Source organism: Neopelma chrysocephalum, unplaced genomic scaffold (genome assembly GCF_003984885.1).
Source record: "Neopelma chrysocephalum unplaced genomic scaffold, ASM398488v2 Primary Assembly neopelma1_147, whole genome shotgun sequence".
NCBI lineage: Eukaryota > Metazoa > Chordata > Aves > Passeriformes > Pipridae > Neopelma > Neopelma chrysocephalum.
The window spans coordinates 12,807,479-12,827,954 of NW_020897809.1; the positions used below are offsets into that span (position 1 = coordinate 12,807,479).

Consider the following 20,476-nt stretch of genomic DNA (forward strand, 5'->3'; position numbering starts at 1 on the left):
AATTTTCTGAAGGAAGTTGCTTTTCTCCCCAGCCCCACTGGTTATATGTTTAGATTTTAATATTCTTATAAAAGAGGCATTTTCTTGAAAATAACTCAAATATAAGCAATCTCTTATTTAAACAAGTAGGAGCTGGGGAGCAAAAAAAAAAATACACAACTAAAACAAAACACAAGGAAAGCAGGAGTAGTCAAGGCTTTTCTACATGACATCCTTTTTCTTTCCCCATGGCTGAGGGTATCTGTGTCAGTCAATTCAGCCTTGCATGAAGAAACTCTGTGCTTCATGTATTCCCCAGACAGTGAGAAGAACACAATGAAAACCACTCCAAAACATTATAAGTGTCTAATTCAGCATGATGTGAGCACTCACAGCCTGTGCTGCCTGGTGACCAATGGGAATCTGGGATTCTCATCCAGAATTAGCAGTTCAGGTCAGAAGCTCAGGTTCCTCAGGATCTGGGAGCTCTTGAGTGTGAACCACCCTGAGGGAAAGCATCTTAACTTGAGCAATTCTCTCTCTCACACAACTGCTTCAGCACATCTCAAAGAGACATAACTTAAACGTTGAGAAGCTGCATCATATTCCTTGGGGAAAGTTCACCCCTCCTCATACAGGTGGACCCAAATCTCAAAGGCTGCAAACTGTGATTCTCCCTCCCTCTTTGAACAGAGCTGGAGGTGTAAAACTTTGAAATCAAGCAGAACTCACCAACAGTGCCCAAGAAGGACAACTGGTCCTAAAGATTACAAGACTCTTATTAGAGGAGAAAACCTATTAACACAAGACTCAAAGGAAGTAATTTTCATTGGGTTCTGGCTGCCCCTGCCACAGCATGGGGCTGAGGATGAGACCACAGTGAGCTTTGTAGTCCTTCAGACTTACAAAGGATTTTGCCTACTTACATATTAGAGACAAATAAGAGCTTTTCATCTGCAAAGGGCCTTAGTTTCCCCCACTATAAAAGGAGCCTGGTCTCCAGCCCAGGTGAGGGTATTCACTGAAGGACACTTGGGTGGGCTTGCTTGTGATTGCACTGCACTGTGCTCACAAATAAATACATAAATAAGTATGTATATGTATATACTAAAACCTGCACACCACTACATGAAGCAGTTGCCATTCACGTTCAGCGCTGACTTTGCATTTGATTATTTTTCAAGGTCAAGATCTGAATACTTGGGCTGCATTTAGCAGCATCAATAAGCAGTTAGATCATTTTAATTGCTATGAACAGCTTTGCTTCTCCATGCTGCGCCTCAGTCTGTATTCATGTCATATCTCTGGTTTACATTGTAAACTCCCTAGGCCGGGGCGTTCAGGTTTGTGGTTTTTAGTACCCAGCACTGTAGGATCCTTCTCCATGGTTATTTAATCCTAGGGCACTGCTGCTAGTAAATAATTATGATCATCACTTTTGATTCCATGGCACAGGATTCTTCTCACGCATCCTGAGGATGCTCTGCTCTGATGATTGCTGTGAAGGCCAGTATTTAGCAGGATATGGTTTTTCAGTTTGCCCACTGCACAGTCTATTATTAGAGCACAGATTCAGCCTTCGTGCCTTTTCATGCCTAGCAAAGAGAGAGACATCTCTTTTCTCTACTGTTAGCAGCATTAATGATACCCTTCTGAAAAAGGTGTGTGAGTAGCATCATTAAACTGCCTTGCAAACACAGGTGCAAAGAGCTTCTTTTTTGTGTTGCATATATGGATAAATTATATATTACATGATAAAAATCAGGTATAATCTGTGGGAAGAACCAGGAAAGACAACATAGAGAGCTAGAGGATCATTGTAGGGCCCCTTCAACTGAACTATTCTATTCAAATCTATATTCAAGAATTTAATTATAAACTCTGAAATGTCCTTAAATCAATGCATGCAAAACAGGGTATTTTCCAGAGCTGAATGGTGAGGTATAAGGTAGTCAGCTGCTTCCAAGGTATTTTGTGAGCTTGAAGCAGCCATGTGGGGTGATATGAATGGATTAAGCATCTCTAATTGAGTGACTGTGCAGAAAGCTTTGACAGGCTTCCTGAGTACAACCATGAAATTAATTCTTGCCAGAGAAAACAAACCACAGACAGAGCCACTCACACTCTAACTAGTCACAGTTGCAAGGTGAGCTAAAGTTTATCAGCATCCCCAGACAAAAAATGTCATTAAGATACAGTTAAGGATATAGTCAGATACCAATTCCCAGGCAAGAAACTTCATTAAGGTACATTCAAGGTTGTAAACATACGTGCCAATTAAATTCAAACAACAAGGTCCAAACACTGACATTATTTACAACATTAAATATTTGGAAATTAAAAGTTACTGCTAGAGATAATATGGTTTCTATAAAATTCATAATCAGGTTTCAACAAACAACTTCTGCTACTGTTCAGTATTACCTTGCCCTCTATTTCTAGTTGTGATGCTCCCTGCCATGGAATACTGGGAAAGCTAAAAGTCTCCATGGGTTCAAAAAATTCCGGACAGATCTGTGGTTAAAAAAAAAAAGCCAGCTGCAAGTACTGAAAGCAAAGCAGACACACTTTTATCTGGAGCAGCCTGAGCCACAAGTCCTGAAGACCCAGAGAATATTCTGAGGAAAATCTCTTTAGACTTGCCTTGTACTTATACATGTCCATAAGGATCAGGTTGGCACTCAGAGAAACAGGCTGTTAGGGTGGATGGTCCTTGGTCTGCAGCAGTATTGCTGCCATCACAGCTTCCCCTGCAGTCACTGCATGATAACAGACTGGATCTCATGTGTGAGGAGGCTGTGGAAAGCACTGCACTGTCTTAGGCAATGCAGGATGCCAAAGAAGTAATTAAATATGAAATCCTTACAACTAAACTCCAGTTGAAGGGACACTCCGCCTTTTAAATGCAGTGTTAGACCCCTGAGACATTATTTAATTAGATTTGTTCATTGTAACACAGTTGCAAACATTGTCTTTTCTCTTTCAGCTTCTATAGTGATTGGGAAATGGTGGTGTGAGATGGAGCCCTGCCTAGAAGGAGAGGAATGTAAGACGTTGCCTGATAATTCCGGATGGATGTGTGCGACTGGCAATAAAATCAAGACCACCAGAGTAAGTTGGCTTTCTGTCTACACCCAGGAGGTCCTGTTAGGAAAGGGAATCACTAATGATTGCTCGCCCATGTCTTTTCCATCATCATGTCTGCTGTAAAAATCTTAAGGACCACTGCACACCTCCCCAGTCACTCGATGCTTCTGGCCATAATTTGGTGAAAATTCAGATGGATCAGGCTGGTCAGCTGAATCCAGGCTCGGTAACCAGCAGGTTGGAGCTGCTGAATTGCCAGGCCACTTTCTAAATGACATTTTAACCTCTAAGAAAACCGCCAGTGCACCTCACTGAATCCCTTTCTGGTGGCTAAAGGGAAGAATATTATCCTACATCCATTCCTTGGCTGTTCCAGGCCACATCTGTGGTAGCAGCTGTACAAGGGCTTTGAGACAGAGGACTCAACTCACTGTCTGCATGTCAGGTCTTACTTCAGAGCAGCTCTAGCCCCATGAACCCATTAGTGACACGTTCTCGAGATGCTGAAGGTTCAGGTAACACAAGCCAGTGGGAGATGGCAGCTTTCACCACACAATGCCAGGAAAACACAGAGATGGGGCTGCAAAGAGAGAGAGTGTGAATGAGCTGCCTAAACTTCTCCCACTATGAGATTGCCTTTGGAATGAAAGTGTTTTTCAAAAATAGACTTTAGCTTTTCTTTCTCACTGAGAGATTTTTTTTTCACAACCATTTGCTTAAAACTGCCACCTGTACCTGTATTCAACAATTTTAATTAACTTATTTTCGTACCACAATTGATTTTTTTTCCCCAAGAAAATTACACGATTTTCAGCTCAAAGTATTTCTTATAAATATATAAATGTTAATTTTCTGTGAAGTGGAAAATATCTTTCGAAACCTGACAAATAAAAAAAAAAAGGCATATTTTCAAGATATTTTTCCCTGTTTATTAAGAAATTCTACATACTCACAACCAGCTGTTAATTCACAGCAACATGCTTAGTTTCATGATTTTCTGACTTCTTCCTTTTCCTGCAGTCCTAACGCTAGGCATTTTTCATGTCTTTTAGGCTTTTTGTTGAAGGAGGAGGTATTACCCTAACTGACCCCAATGCCATCTGAATTATTTTCTTTCCCTCCATATGATCTACACTAGGATGAAGGATTTGTATTGCACCTCCAGCTTCTTGAGCTCTGCCTCCTGGCATGGCTAATCACACCAACACATTAAATTATTAGGACACCTGCTAATTTAGGAGATTTCCTTTGCAGAAGGCAGGAAGTGACTCCCGAAAACAGGATCCATATTGTCCCTGTCATCTCCTAGAAATATGAAGAAAGCATGGAGGGAACTATGATTTTATGACTCAGTTTCATCGTTGTTGCAGCAAATCCTTCTGTGCTCTCAGCTGATCATGTCACAGTGCAGTACCACTGGAAGGCTGTGCCCTAATGGATGTGCCTTGCAGTGCAGTCAAAAAATCCCAAAACATAAACTTACTACATGTCTTTTCCCACTGAATTGGGGAGTTAAAATGGAAGAAAGTGATGTTGAAGAAATAAGAAGCAACATGAAGTATCTTATGCAATAATTCATTCCTTCCTCACTCAGTCTCCAAGTTATATAATTTAGGAATTGCATTTGCTTTTTTGAAGTCAAACTGTCCTACTCTTAACTCCCCCAATCCTCATCATATAAACTAGTTTTAGGCAATAGAAGTGATTGCTAGAAATTTAGCAGCTTCATTAATATGCAGATGTATGGTCCAATCTATTCAGTATGCATTATTGTATTTCATTTAAATTAAATACTTGCAGAGTGAATGCTCAGAACTGAAAAAAAAATATTTCTTCATTTACCCACAGGAGTTATTTTAATTAGCTTGTGAGGGGAGTACCTTATGGTGCTGCTTCCAGTAGAATTTTGCTTTGTTGCTTTAAAATATCATTACAGAACCCAACTGACAAAGGCAACATGACATGATGTGCTTAGCAACTGTCTCTTGCATTTTCTGACTAAAAATTCTACTTCTTAGTCCCTGAAACTTTGCTGGAATCTGTACTGCTGTGTCAACTCTGGCAACATAAATGTAAAGTAATGGAAGCAATCAGATCCTGAAATGGAGTTTTTTTTCTTAGTTTGGCCATTTCAGATGGCAGCAGAGAAAGAGATTACAATGCAATCTGTACTGACCACAGTCCAGGCTGCAAGATTGGGCCATGTGTGTCTAATTTATGTAGTTAAGGAAGTTAAGAAAGCAGAAAAATACAAGACAAGTCAGTCCACAACCTAGTTATATGTGTGGTGATGAGCCAAAAAGCTAGAGCAAGTCTGTATAGGCTGTAAACTGTTTTAATGAAGACTTTTCCTTACACTAAATACACTTATGTTGGGCAGCTGCTGTCCTGACAAGGAAAACATTCACATTTGTGAATCTCAGGATTAAAATACTCATTAGTAATTCTTCCAGGCCCACAATAAATCACATATAAGCATGTGTGCATGTATATATTTATGAATACATGTATATACACAATATGTATAATTTTCTAGGGTGATTAATACTGATTAATGTCAGAAGGAGGTGGACAACATATCCAGCGAAGTCTTTGCCAGCACATCCTCCTTCTGTGTTTAGTCCTTTAGCATAGCTCACTAATTAAGTTTTTAAAGCCAAAGATATAGAGCTCACAGCTTCTGTAAATCAATTTGTTTTCTATTGATGGTCAGGCAGGTGACAAACAACACTGGAAAGAAATCATTTTGTCATTCAATTTTTGGAGCAGTTTCAATGCTTTTTTTTTTTAATCTCTAGTCACTCCTTTTTTTGCTTGTTTGGTTAGTTTTTTTTGAGGGGGGTTGGGGTTTTTTTTAATTTAAGAACATAACTTTCAGTGCTTTCCTTAAAAACGTGGGGGCCCTTGGAGCTGTACTAGGACCTGCCTGGAGATTGCATCACCACGTTTCAGCAGAGCAACTGGGACCACGGGAAATAGAAGAGCAGCATCTCAGGCTGGATGTTGCTGATAATCTGGAGGATGGATATTAAAGGGTTGAGCACTTGAGGACTCGAAGAGCAGCTCAGCTCAAAGCGCCTCTCCAGCTTCACAACCTGAGCCCTGCATTACAGCCCACCCACCCCCAGTTTCCAGAGAAACACTTGGTTTTCCACACATTTTGCCATCAGCAAAATGCAGGGCATTTTGTGGTTCCCTGAGGCACCTGAGCATCACATTTCTCAGTAGCCTCTGCTCATCTCATCCCGCAGCAAAGAACACCTTGGCACCAGGGCCTTCTGTAATTCCCTTCCCCTTCTCCAGGGGAATGGCTTCAAACTGAAAGAAAGTAGGTTTGGATTAGATATCAGGTAGAAAATCTTCCCTGTGAGGGTAGTGAGGCCCTGGCATAGGTTGCCCAGAGAAGCTGTGACTGCCCCATCCTTGGAAGTGTCCAAGGCCAGGTTGGACGGGGCTTGGAGCAACCCGGGCTAGTGGAAGGTGTCCCTACCCATGGCAGGGGGTGTAACGAGATGATCTTTAAGCTCCCTTCCAAACCAAGACGTTCTGGGATTCTATGATCTCCTGCACCACCAACCCAAGTGGTTGATGCACATCCAGCATCTCCCAACACACAGGCAGGAGTTTGCTCAGGGTCTGTCTTTTGCAGACCTGAGAGAAAAGACACACACACACACCCAGTACTGCAATTTAAACTCAGCTATATCACTCACCCTTATGCCACAGAGCCTGGGTCTTTCTTTCCCAAAAGAATATATTAAAAAAACAGCATATTTTACGTAACTGACTCTTTTGCACTTTCTCACTGCAGATCCACCCGAGGACTTAACAGAGCACCTGCATCTGCACGGAGGCAGTGAAAGCCCTGCTGATGGATGAGGACAAAGTATTGAAAGTTTAAAACCATCTCAGCATTTACAAGCCAAATGGATTTCTTATTTGCACTTAGACTGTTTACCAGATAACAACAGTGGCTTTACTGTGTGAAAGAAAGTATTCGGTGGAAATAATGCCCCTGATTTTTGACAGCTGAAAATAAAAAAATGAAGAAAATGGTTCCTTTGCTAAAGTTTCCGAGATTGCGAAGTACAAACAACAGTATAAGTTTGGATCTACAATTTACTTTATACCAGTTAAAGTATATATATATAGAAATATATATATATTAATATATGATATTTTGAAATAAAAGCCTCGCTCTTCAAGAAATTGAATAGTACCACACTTTGCTGCAGCTGCTGTAATTTTTTTTTTTCCTTTTTTGTAATGGTCTGGAAGTTCCCTTCCTGTTTGAGAGAGAAATGTGGCAGAGAAGAGGCAAAGCAAACCTGCTGCGGTACAAGGACGCCTAAGAGCTACACGAATCCCACCGATGCGGCATCCAGAGCTTCCTGTTCCCTTTGGCAGAATTTTGAGGGCATTTGTTGTTTCACTTTGTGTTCTGGAGGCTTTTCCCCCCGTGCAATACTAGCATGCTGGCTTTGCTTCATTAACCATACTTGATTGATATATAACAATGATAATTCTATCCTCTTCCAAGAAAATATTTTTAGAGCTGTTAGATATTCCACGAAGAAGAGATGGACAACTATTGAGTGAAGTACAGTATGTATTAAAAGTTTATTTGGCAGAGTTTGGTAGACTGTGAGCTCCCTTCTTATTAAAGATGTACTGTACGTACAATGTCTTCAGACTTTGTATAGCTCTTAGAGACTCCAGTAAAAACCCAGTAACCACCTCCAAAGCTTTGCATTGTTGGCTCACTAATTCACTGAAACAACAACAAAGCTATTTCTTTCCAGACCAACACATGAGGGGAATTTTGCACACGGTTTGCTTTTTCAGGAGCCCATTTGCCACAGGTGAACAAGCAGCTCAGCTGAAGCAAATGCCTCTGTGGACACCCCGAATGCTCAGGCACATCCTAACACAAGGGACTGCCTGGCTGTGTGCTCTTATCCCACAGCACACATGGAAGAACTACTTAAATTTAAGTTTCCCTCGTTGCAGGTCAGGCTAATTGTCATTGAGAGTATTTGCCACCAGCTAAAACTGGACATGTGGGCAATTGCATGGCACAGCAAACACAGGACAGTTTGTGGTAAGCACAGATTTGTGGCTGAGCCCTGCTTTCATTTCAGGAACAGTTTCCTTCAGTTTATTTTTAATGTTTCTTACCAAGGAGATTTCAGCTGAGCTGAGATGCTCCCCAGCAAGGATGTGTCCACAGAGACATGGACCCACTCACTGTGAGTGGTTTGAACTCCCATTTCTAGCTGAGCTGTTGCTGTTCACCAGGCAGCCTGGCTCCTGCACTGCTGAAGAAAGATCAGATCTGAGGGTTGAAATGTGCAAGCCTAGTTCACATTCCCAGGCACTTTTGTGAGCGGTCCAATTAATTCCAGGGGGTTTATTCATGTGGAAAAGTGTCTTGCTGTCACGCATAAGTCTGCGCAATCTACCCTTGAGTCCGCCTAATGCTACCAAATCAAAGAGGAATAGGGAATTGTAAAACTAGTTTTATCCAGTCTAGCTTCATTTCTTTAATATTTCCAATTTTCTTTCAGCCTGCTTACCTGTCTCTCACAGGACCCCTTTGGCCATGCTGATCACTTTTAATCCAATGCGGAGGAAGTGCTGCACTTCCCAACCTACATTTGGTTGCAATTCTCCCACTAACTTTCTTTCTCCTTCAGGGCAACCACTTCAATCCTGATGCTTCAAGAGGCAGAAATTGTCACTGTAATTACACTGTAGGTTAAAGCAGCTCCATGACGTGTCACGCCATACTCCACGCCAGCTTTCCATGCTGGTCTTTGCCTGACGCTCACAGTGGAAAGGGATAAGCTGTTTCCAAGTAATTCTGTTTATCTCCCCTTCAAAAAGAGATGAATGAAAGGTATCCAGGGAAGAAACAGGCTACTCAGGAGAGAGGTAAAATCACCATCCCTGGAAGTGTTGGCAAAACCTCTCAGTGTGGCACTTGGGGACATGGTCTAGTGGTGACGATGGCAGTGTGAGGTTAACGCTTGGACTCAATGATATTAGAGGTCATTTCCAACCTTAAACATTCTGTGGTTCTTCTGGGCACGGAAAGGAGCATGAGCCTCACCACCAGTCATAGACCTTAGCATGCAGAGTCAAGCCTCCCTGGTGTCCCATCTGGACAGGCCACATATTTTCTGGCTACAGCCACCTGTACAAACCACAGAAGATACCTGAACCCTAGTCTACATTTTAGACAGTCTGCCATGGCCATGTGTCCCTAGTACCATCATCTCAGTTCAGAGGGGAACACTGCCTGCCTGGTTACCCACATGTGTGGTCCCAAACGGGATCATCAGACCCCCTCCATGCTCTCCTGCCACAAGGAGAAACTCCTCAAAATAAATCCTTAGCATTTCTGAATTTTACTTGAACAGCACTTTAAAAACCCCAAGACCCTCTCAAGCCAGGAAGCCCTTGGTGCACAGGGAGATAGACCCTGCCTCCAGGAGGAAAGTCAATCCAAAGCCAGGATATGTTATCACCCCTTTACCAGACGGAACTGAGGAACCCAAAGCCAAACGGTCACTCGAGATCACACTGGAGGGCTGTGGAAAATTTGAGCAGAAATTGAACTTTAGTTTCCTTATTCCCAGTCTCCTGATACTCCATAAGAGGACACACACAGAGCAAACTAACACATGGCCTCCTGTACCCTTTGCCAAAGCCCGAGGTGACAACACTGGGAGGTATTTACCCCAAAGCAGTGCATCCCACAGGGCTCAGACTGTGAGTAGATAACAGTGCTTATGCCTGTGCCTATGAAACATGCCTGTTGAGATTGGGAAATATTAGACTTGCTAAAATATAAGAAGGAAATGTTGTCATTACCAAAGGAAAGTTTCTCAGAAATGTTTATGAATTTTTTCCTTGCCAGTAGGCAGCCTCAAATATCACCCCACCAAATTCAGTAAACATCTGCGTCTCTTTGAAGTTGCTGCAAAATCTGCTCGTGAAGTGCAGCACTGAGAAATTGCTGTTTTAATTAAAATGTTTTAGAGGGGAATTAAGGCCTTTGCAAAAAATAATGAGTAATAGAAAATGAAGTCAAATTAAGAGTCGGATGCAGCTAACCTTCATTGTTTCAGGGAACCAAACTGAAAACAATAATCAAAAAGATTCAACCAGCCTAGAGTCACAAAGATTCTGTATTTCAGGGATATGCAGTGTGTAGCAGGAAGATGTCAGAGCTACTTATTTTGGCTGATGGAAAGCTGATGTGTTTCAGTGGGGGAGTGAATGGGTCCCACATCCTCATGGGAAAGTGACAGTCATGCCATTCTCTGCATAATATTAAAAGGTATTTATGTCAACAGAGGAGAAAGTTAAAGTTCCTGCTTTCTGGCAGAAGTCTAGACAGAGACATGCCAGGAAATTAAAAAAAAAAATAAAAAAGAAAAATATTTGTAAATGCATCGAAGATAAACTTAGATTTATGTCAGTGTTTCTTCAGATGTGTGAAACCAAGTTATGTAAATTTAAAATGTACAAGTTGGAAAAAAATACTGCAAAAAAAAAAAGTAGCCACCATCTGCCTATTGATTCAGAAAATCTAGATTATGTGCTTCTGTCCAAAAATCTCTGGTAATAAAGAGCTCAGTGTGGTATGACTTGATATTGCTTTGAATATGCTATATGCTATATTTGAAAAAAAAAAAAAAAAGACCCATGGGGAAAGTCCACTGTTATGGGCAACATTATGAACACCATGATGTGCACCCAGACTTGGCATTACAAGAGAAAGGACCATGAAAAAGTACTGAAGGTGATGCAGTTATGAAGAGTGATGTTCTTATCAGACCTATTGATTGTTAACAGAGTTTGCAGGTACTTTCAGTGGTGTATTGCTTATATGTTTTCCTATTATAAAATGATTAGTTACATTCCTAACTCTCCTCATTTGCAACTTTTCTGTTTCACTATATGGTCTCAATGTAATTACAGATCATAGAGAAGTTGTGGAGGAGATAAACATATTTTGGCTTGGAAAGCACATCCATTTCATCTGAAGGTGGCAGGCTTTGTTTCTTCTTCAGTGGCACAATGAATATTGTAGCCTAAAATGAACTTCTCTTATATCAATACCTCAGTCACATCCCAGTAAGCAGGGTTTAGAGCCTGACAGAGAAATGGGTCATGCTTCTTTGCTTGGTATTCTATTTTTTGTCAGAGAAAAATAGAAACACACTCCACAAATAATCTTTCAGGTAGACAGAAGGAGATGTGTGTACAGGGCAGCTGGTTTCAGGCTGTCAACACTTTTTCTAGTTCATCGATTTGAATTCAGATCATAGGCCTGACACATATTTATGGTTCCTTCTCTGAGAGGCTCACACAGCCAAAACACTTAACTTCACAAATATTTGTACTTTATAAAAATGTGTGCTCTGAGAAAAAGACACTGAATCCTCTGCTTTCCAGGCAGGAAACCAAAACTCCTAAGACCTGGGACGTGCCCAAGGTGATGCTAAAAATCTGCAGCAGACACGGCAGTAGACCTGAGGACTCCTGGATTTTAGGTCATCACTGCAGATGGTTCATTTACGGTTCACACCAGTGAAATTTGGCTGACAGCAGACCCTGGCTTTTAGCTCATGTCACAGCAGAATGAGGGAGCCTGCAGTCAAGTGTGGACAATCATCTGCAAGCACCAACTGATCAGAGCTTGTGCACCTCCCTTCAGCTGGGATTTTCAAACCACTGATGCACGGAAGACCACCAGTAGATCTACTCCAACATCTTTTGCTCCCACAGGGACACAGTCCTGCCCTAATTTGGTTTCATGGCTCCACAGTAGAAAGTGCTTTGAGCCTTTCAGATGAGAGCAGAGAGAGAAAAAGGCACAGAAATGTCTGTGCTTAACCCTGACGGGCTGAGAAACAGGTGTGGCCAACTTTTTGACCTTCTTCTGGAGGTCACGACTGCTGAAAGATGCCCACCCAATGGAATGATTTTCATGTAAAAGTTGACTTTGAGCAGAGAAAGCACACATTCCCTCACACCAGAAAAATGCCTGCAGCAGACAACAAGAAGCACAAATAACTTGGTCTCCCCTGAAAATGTGAACACTGCTGCCAGGGGAGAGAATACTAAGACATGAAGGGGGCAGGGAAATTGCTTTCTTTTTGACAAATATTCGTCTGTGGACACACTTGGCAGATCTTTGCTAAAACCTTTTGCTGTTGCTTGACATGAACCTCTAATTACTGTGTGCAACTCAGAAATGTGCAGAGGAAACCCCATGACAGGCCTGGATATGGCATCTTTTCATCCAACACTCATGGTCAGATTATTTTTATTTTCCCATCATGCAGCAATATGATCCAGTTTGTATGACCAGAAACAATATACATGTTTAAGCATCAGGTTACTGACCTGCTTCCCATTATTTATCTGTTTTCTTTCTCAGATAACCGTCCTTGATTCAGTTAGAATCTAGGGGGAGGCCCAACTAGATATGAAGCAAACTAAGCACAGCCTAAAATATTGCTCAGGGGAATATGCAAGTTCTTCCTCCCACCTGCCATTCCTCTTCATTTCCTATTTCATTTCATTTTCATCTCATCTCATCCCCTCTCTTTCACACCACTCAATTGCATTCATCCATCTCTATTAGTCTTTTATTACCACTGCTGCCCCACAGACTGAAGAAAAGATCTATTTTCAGGGAGCTGTTCCCAACAACAGTGATTTATGTCATCTTCTTTCTTTTCCTTTTTCCTGTGTACTTTGGAAGGCAGGATGCCAACCCCGTGCCAGCAGCTTCCCATATTTCACTTCTCACACCAGCCATCCCCAGCTCAGGGCCACAGGGTCCATCTCAAGTGTGTCCTGTGTACAGAGAAGATACTCCTGGTGTTTGATTTGCAGCAGAGGAGTTCATTGTCAGCTCCTCACCTTCACTGAACCTGTTCTGTTTGTTGTTTTTCTGAAGGTCTCCTGTACCTTGAACAGAACCAAGAATTCAGCGCACTGACTATTGAGGGCTTGCCATCAGTTTATGCCTCTGCAAGAGGAAAATTTACCACTATTGATTTGATCAGACTTTTTTTGGACTTGAAATAGAGAGCGAAGAACAGGCCAAGCTGCTGTGAAATGCACAGTGTGGGATCCAAGCACAGACACAGACACGTCACAGAATCATAAAGGTTGGAAAAGACCTCTAAGATCATCAAGACCAACCATTAACCCAGCACTGTCAGGTCCACCACTAAACTGTATCTCTAAGCACCACATCTACATATTTTTTGAAGCTTCCAGGGGCAGTGATTCCACCACTTCCTTGGGAAGCCTTTTCCAATGCTTTTTTCCTGAGCATTTTTTTCCTGGTGCTCTTTCAGTTATATTTTCTTTCTGAAAGACTCTGCTACCTAGGCTAGTGGAGCCTACATAGTATCCCATGTAAAATAGCCCAGAGTTTTTACAGATCTGGCCCCAAGTCCCTAAATCCCTACTAATTTCCCACGGACATGATATAAAGCAGAGAAACAGTTAGGAAATGCTACAGGCTAAAGACAATGGTCTCTCTGTCCTTCTCTGTTTAAAGGAATATTCCCTGGAAGTATCTTTGAAACAAAACATCAGCCTTCAAAGCATCCTGCAACCTGAAGAACTTCAACACTGAATTAATGTCAAAGATCAGCTAAAAATCTTGAAAGGAAAAATGCATTTGGCTCTTGAATTCAAGTCTTTGTCAAAATCTTCCCCTGGCTTTGCTTCTGGAACAGGAACTGAGAGGTCACCTTGAGATCCATTTAAGTCATGGTAATGAACACAAGTGGGGAAGGAGACCTGTCACAAAGATTTCTCTGCCTCTCAGTGAAACCTCCAGGAACTCTCCAGCTTTTCTTTAATTCTGCCAGTGTCAAGTTTAGCATTTAGCACCAAAGGGGCTTCACTGGACTCACTGTAAGCAGATTTGTATTCCACCAACCTTCCCTGATCTTAGTCTAGCCTGAATTTGACTGGTTGAGTAGGTGTGATAACAGCACTTAAGACTTTGCAACACAGTTCAACAGTCCAAATAAAGCTTTTCTGCGGAGGAAGGTCCACAATCTTATTATAATTTCCTGCTCTTTGAGCAGTTTGACAGCATAGATGTTCAAAGCTGCTCAACAACCAGGCTGCAATGTGTTTCCTCAGCATCTTGGCTGTTTTCCTCCTTTCTGTTTGGCCACCAGGCTCAAATACACATAAGCTAAGTAGCAACTACTAGTGCAACAAAGTAACACAGTCTGGGTATGTGTCTTTGAGAGGCAGCTTCAATGAGTGCTTCCCTCACTTGGCTTCATTTTCTTCTGGCCTTGAGTTCCAAGATCTTATGGCCTCAAAAGAGAAAAAAACCAATGACTAGGTGGAAAAAAGTTGGAAAATCACCATATCCCTAGTTGGTACATCCTAGCACTGCCTTCTCCTGAGCTGGTGCTGGAGAGAGGGAAGGTTCATAAACGCAAGGGCAGGAGGGAATTCTGGCACCCAAAGCCCAAAAACTCTTGCCAGCCTACAGCGGCCTTTTCTGCTCCTCTGTGCTGAAATGTGATTGTTATAAGAATATCACGTTCTCTATCAGCTTTTCTACTCTCTCACCATTTGATTTCTAGACGTTATTATAGCCTATCTCTTTTTCAGTCCATCTCCACCCTGGCTTTGTCCGGGGCAGAGAAAATGATACTGAGCTTACACAAAAGCCTATTCTTTTACTTGGCATACAAAATAAGACAGATGATAAGAGCCTGTTGGTTTTATTCAGCAAAGCTAATCTCATCATTAGCTTCACTGTGGGATTATAAACAGTATTCCACTCTACTCCTCTAACTGAAACACCTTTTTTATATAATTTTTTTTTTTAAATGTCAGAACACTTTGATTTGTTTACAGTTCTAGCTCCTGTAACTGGCTTCTAGTTCTCTGATTTGAGCAGAATTGGAGATTTTCAAATAGTGGGCCCAATCCTACCATTTTTCCCCTATAGATGTTGTATCCATGTAGTCTGTGACTTCCACCTTGCAATGTTCTTTCCAGCAGTGTCTTGTCACAGTCAGCACCAGCCCTGGGCAACAGAAACTGAAACATCCAACTCTGAATTGATATTTCAAGTATCCACATATTGGACAAATTAAAATGCATGTTAGATGGTTTAACATTTGTTGCTAGTCCTTATCCTTTAGGCACTGATCTCAGTGGAGAGTACAGCAAAAATTTCAGCAATACCCAGCAAGGTGAGGAGAACAACAGGGACGAGAGCAAAACAGGAAAGAGTTACCTACACACATAGATGTACCTGCTGCCTAGAAAGATTCTCCAGGCTGAAGTCACTGAATTCACCCCAGAGGAATGGATAGCAAGGGTTGATATTTTTTGACAGTTTCTGCCAAATTACCTCAGTTTCACTCATCAGTGGATTTAACCCACAGTATTTGCTGGTTCAGAATGGTGCTTTGCAGCCCCACAGCTGAGTTAAAAATGTCTTCTTCCCCCAATAATAATTTGTATTGTGACTTTTGTGACTGCTCGTTGCACATGATCTATGAAACCCTGGAGTTAAAGATATCCCTCCAAAGCTCTCAAGTGTGCCACAGTGGCTCTTCCCAACAATAACATCTCGACTGTGCATCTAGCAGCAAACTACAACAAATACATGTGATGGGACCACAATATATCCCTTTTTCCACCATGGAATAAAGCTGCAAAGGCAAATAAGGATGACAGGATTTCTTACAGTCAGTGCTGTTGAAGATCTGGGGGCAAAATTAGGAATAGCAGCCTAAAACTGCCAAAATAGTTTAGCCCAAAACTAAAACCAGTTTAGCACATAGTTGTCATTGATTTCTAGTCCTCATGCTCTTCCCTTTATATACTCCACACATCTCCCTGGAGACTACAGTAACTCCACCTTTAAGCAACCCTTGTAGCTTTACTATTTGAAGACTTGGCACTTGCAAAGGCATCCCAAAAACCCAACATCATCACCTGAAATGAGTGTAGATCTGGTCTGTGTTGCTGTCTCCAGCTTCCCTTTCACCTGCTGCCCTTACACTTCCAACAGAATTTTACCAGAATAGCTATGAGAGAGTTGTTCTTCACAAATTGCTGTCAGACATGAAAGTCATCTTATGCCAGAATAATTGAGGTACTCACCTCTACCAAAAGCCAGTACCTTTCTGTAGTCCTCATTAACCCCCAGCAGCCCTTTTAAAACTGATCTAATTAGTGTCTTGCAATCAAGGTGGTGGTTTGGGCAGAAGACTTGAAAAATAAGAGTTTACAACTGGTAAAGTTCTTGATCAGGATTATCATTATTTTTTCAAGTCAACCCCTAAGCTTGCATAATGAGGATTTCTGGGAAGATACGGTCTATTACACAGGAAAACCAGCTGTTCACCATTAATTGACACCATCCTTCTCAGGCACTTTTTCACAGACACCTAAAATCAGGATTTCCGAGCACACGCAAGCCTAGCATTAAGTTAAATGAAAATTGAAGAACTGACCTGAAAGCAAAGATTACCAACCTTAACTTTCAATTTGTCAGGACCTTGCCATGATTTAAACAGCAGCTGCTCGGCTTGAATTACAGTTTCTACCTGCAGCTCTTGATTTTCTTCACTGCTCTACAAAACTGGGTGTACCCATGGAAAATACTCTGGAGACATTAGAGGTAACTTTCCTCAGCATTTAGCACTCAATGCCCTCAGACACATCTGAGCCCACCAAACATAACCCAACGCAGAATCAATAAGGTTGGATAAGACCTCTAAGATCCTCGAGTGCCACCATGAACCCAGCACTGCCAAGCCCACCCCTAAACCATGTCCCTAAGTGTCACATCCACACATTTTTTAAATACTTCCAGGGCTGGTGGTTCTGCCACATCCCTGGACAGGCAGTTCCAATGTTTGACCAGTGTGAATTATTCCAGCTATGCAGTTTCAAGTTAAGCAGTACAGAGGCAAACCAGACTCACAGGAGGAGCAAATTGATATTAAAAGCCCTGTCTGGACAGCAGAAGATCCATATCTCACTCATGACTTACATATAAAGTGAGTATATACAATGGCTATGCTGATCATTTCCTTAGGATTTAGAGAAATGAGCAACTTTAACTTTACAGACTTCATGGTTGCTTGATCTCACTACAGTAAACAGCTCCATATTTTTCCTTTTCATGTTTTATCCCGAAGCAACAGAGCATTACATTAATTGACTTGTCTTATTAATTCAATAAGCTGCTTCCAAGATGAAATGCTTAGCTATGCTTGCTTGTTTTTGGCACTTTTTGGTTGTTGGAAGAAAAGCTTTAAGGCTAGAATTGCTCTGATGTTTTCCACAGTTCACTGAATAATTTTATGCACTACTGAAGATTTGCCACATGTGGAATTACTGCAAACTGCTACTTTTTCATCATATTATAATTTAATTCACACTTTTAGTATGATAAGAAAACATTTAACAGTTTGCATATTTGAAAAGTATATTTGTTCTGCCATAAAGTTGTGGTTAAGAATTCATTATGGGTCACTCCTTTCTAGGATTTATAATTTGGACTTAAGATACATTTAGAAGATTAAAGATGACATAGAAGCCACCCCATTCAAATGAATTATATGCAAGAAAATTCAGGGAGAAAAAATTGACCTTGCTGTAAATATAGGGCAAAAATAATTTACTGTGAGCTCGAGTAAGATTGAGAATTTCTCACTATTTCAGCAAGTTATTGGAGGGGAGGTGAATGTTTTTTAAGCTTTAAAACCCCAACATTCCTTAAGGGGAAAATACTCATGTAACATGTGGATTCTTAGATTTCAGCCTCTTAAGGAAACATGAACTCTGGGTTTGCCTTTCAGCCTTTTATTTCTTGGACGTGAAGTGGAACCTCACAGTGAGGTCTCTGCAGGATAACTGGGAATGTTCTCCCTCTGCCTTCCCACTGCCAGGGACTGTGGGACCTCCACCCTCTCTGATGAGGAAAGGGACTGAGTGAGAGAGCCTCTTACAGAGCTCCTGGAGACAGGGCTGCATTCAGCTGCTCCGAGGGTGAAACCTGGCCTTGGCTGGTGGAGCCTGGCAGGGAGCAAGGGCTGGACACAAATACAGTGAAAATCAGAATGCTGCAAAAAGGAGTCACTGGACAAACAGGTCAGTTCTTCCTGCTCCCGGGGGTAGGACGGCATGACTGCAAAAAAATGTCCTTTACACCCTCCCCTCATCTGCAGCAAGCAAGATTTTGTTCCCCAGCAACAAGTCTGGCAGCTCTGTACTCTGAGGAGGTGCTGGTGGTCGGGGTAGTGACTCCCACCAGCCCTGGTGTGGGTTGGTGCAATGGGTGACAAACCTTCTGACCCCAGAGCCACGTGCAACCCCTGCTGCAGCAAACCCCACCTGGTAATCACAAGGGTTTGAGCCAAAATAAAGGCTTTGCCTGCAGTGAGGTCCTGCTTTCAAGGGAAGGTTATTGATCAGGTTTCTGCCCTTAAGAAAAGAAATCAAAACATAATTTATGCTCAGAGTGACCTGTAGGTGTTTGCACAACAATTAATGCCCACAGTTATGGTAATGCAGCTGGACACATAACTATTGATCTTTTCCTTGAAACATTTTACCCTTACAGCCACTACCTCTAACTCTTCATTATGTCTCCCCATACTCATTACTTTTCAAAATTATCATACTAAGCAAAGCTCAACGCACTGTTTAAATGAGTAAGGAACATCTGGTGAGCTGAGACTACTGGGACTCCTCGGACAGATAAAGTTGTAGCACTTTCCCTCTGTATATGGAAATGCATTGTAAATTAAATCTGAAAATTGTCTGAAAAGGCAGAGGTCAGAAAGGAAGTGGAGAAACACCATCATTTGTGCCAAGGTCAAATTCCATGCAGCTCAGCTTAAAGTCAGTGTATTTTCACACATTCAGTCACAAAGTATAGTACTGTCCACTCATTATTTTGTATTTGAACACTTTTCTAAAGGTGCTTGCAAAACCATATTTTGGCCTTCACAAAATACATGCCAAATATAGTATAAAACAGACAAATCTTGTGACTATGAAAATATTTTTCTCCCCACCCCTTTTTTCCCTTCAATTTATTTTAAAGATATGTGGGATAATACTGAAATCTCAACCTGTATCTGCCTGAGACTGAACCACTGCCTGCTGATCTACCTTAGTTTATTAAAAAAAAAAAAAAGAACAAGTTGTGCAGTGGACCATCTGCCGTGAAACATAAATGTCTTGTAACAGCAATGAGCCGAGAGCCACGAACCACTTAGCCTGAGGGAGAAGATGTTTCTGCAAGGAAACCCTCAAAGAGACGGGTGACGCTCCCTTTCAGCTCCAGCTGCCTTTGGAGCCCTGCTCTCCACAGCCTGCAGAATTCCTGCCCAGCCTGACGGCTCCTGCTGCGTCACCCCTTCACCTCTGCATTCATGCAGAGAGACTGAACCCTTGGGAAGATCAGAGTCACTTTTGTTAGTGTTACTCTGTGGTCAGAGATCCTCCTCACACCGCTGTGCCAGGAGATGATGTTACTGTACCTGGAGGTTATCACCATCTCCGTGCCAGGGACAATCCCTGACCTGCTGCCACAATTTGTCTGACACAGATTAGGAGTTCTCATACGTTGGCAGACCTGAGTTCCTTGTAGGGAGCAAGTAGAGGGCTGGTGGGACCACGGTTTTGTCGATCAGAGCTTCTCCTGGAAGTGATGCCACAGATGTGCCAGTCTGCATTGAGCCCACTTTTATTCACATCGCGTACGAGACCATGAGTTTGCAGAACATTCACACACATTTTGCCTTTTGTCTTTGTATCACAAAAGGGCAAAAGGCAACTGGGAGAGCACAGCCTACGTCTCTCAAAGAAATTTTACCGCCATTTTCTGCCAACCCCCCAAAAACACCCTTTAATCCATGTGTATCTGTACATCAGGACTTACTCCAGCACAACTTACAAGCACAGCCCAAATGTGAAACATGACATTAATATGAACCAGTAGGATATTTCCAACTGTTTACTCTGGAACAGAGCTAATAACAAAAGACAAGCAGTTCTCAATACAAGATAGGGTTACCTTATGTTACAGCAGCTAAGTAGCGTCATTTGAAAATACCAAAGGGAAAAATTAAGAAAATGTCTTTCAGAAAAATCCCTGCTCTTTTCACCATTTCAGGGACAAGCAGCAGGAACGTGACACGTTTGCCTTGTTGATGTAATAATGGTATTGAGTGTATGGAAAGGTTGAGTGCTAATTGCTTACTGGGTGATCAGTGATATTCCAAGGCGGATGCAAAGGAAGAGGTTGAAAGGGGAAAAATTATTCTTGGGATTTCTCCTTTCAAGAAATCATTTAAACAGAGGCACGAATGGA

General features: G+C 41.9%; 1 protein-coding gene and 1 long non-coding RNA gene across 2 annotated transcripts in view; one reads left to right on the forward strand and one right to left on the reverse strand.

The window, feature by feature from the left end:
• FAM19A1 (family with sequence similarity 19 member A1, C-C motif chemokine like) overlaps positions 1-10,726 on the forward strand; it is a 221,973-nt gene extending 211,247 nt beyond the window's left edge. The window contains exons 4-5 of the mRNA XM_027700849.1: positions 2,966-3,090; positions 6,878-10,726. Of these exons, the coding sequence (XP_027556650.1) occupies positions 2,966-3,090; positions 6,878-6,895 (143 nt within the window). The 3' untranslated portion in view covers positions 6,896-10,726. The remainder of the gene's footprint in view (positions 1-2,965; positions 3,091-6,877) is intronic.
• Positions 10,727-12,865: 2,139 nt separating this feature from the next.
• LOC113976153 lies at positions 12,866-19,600 on the reverse strand. Its single transcript, XR_003537017.1, has 3 exons — positions 19,526-19,600; positions 15,067-15,174; positions 12,866-12,942 (listed from the first exon to the last, which is right to left on the reverse strand). It is a non-coding gene; the product is annotated as an uncharacterized LOC113976153 (long non-coding RNA).
• Positions 19,601-20,476: the final 876 nt, after the last annotated feature.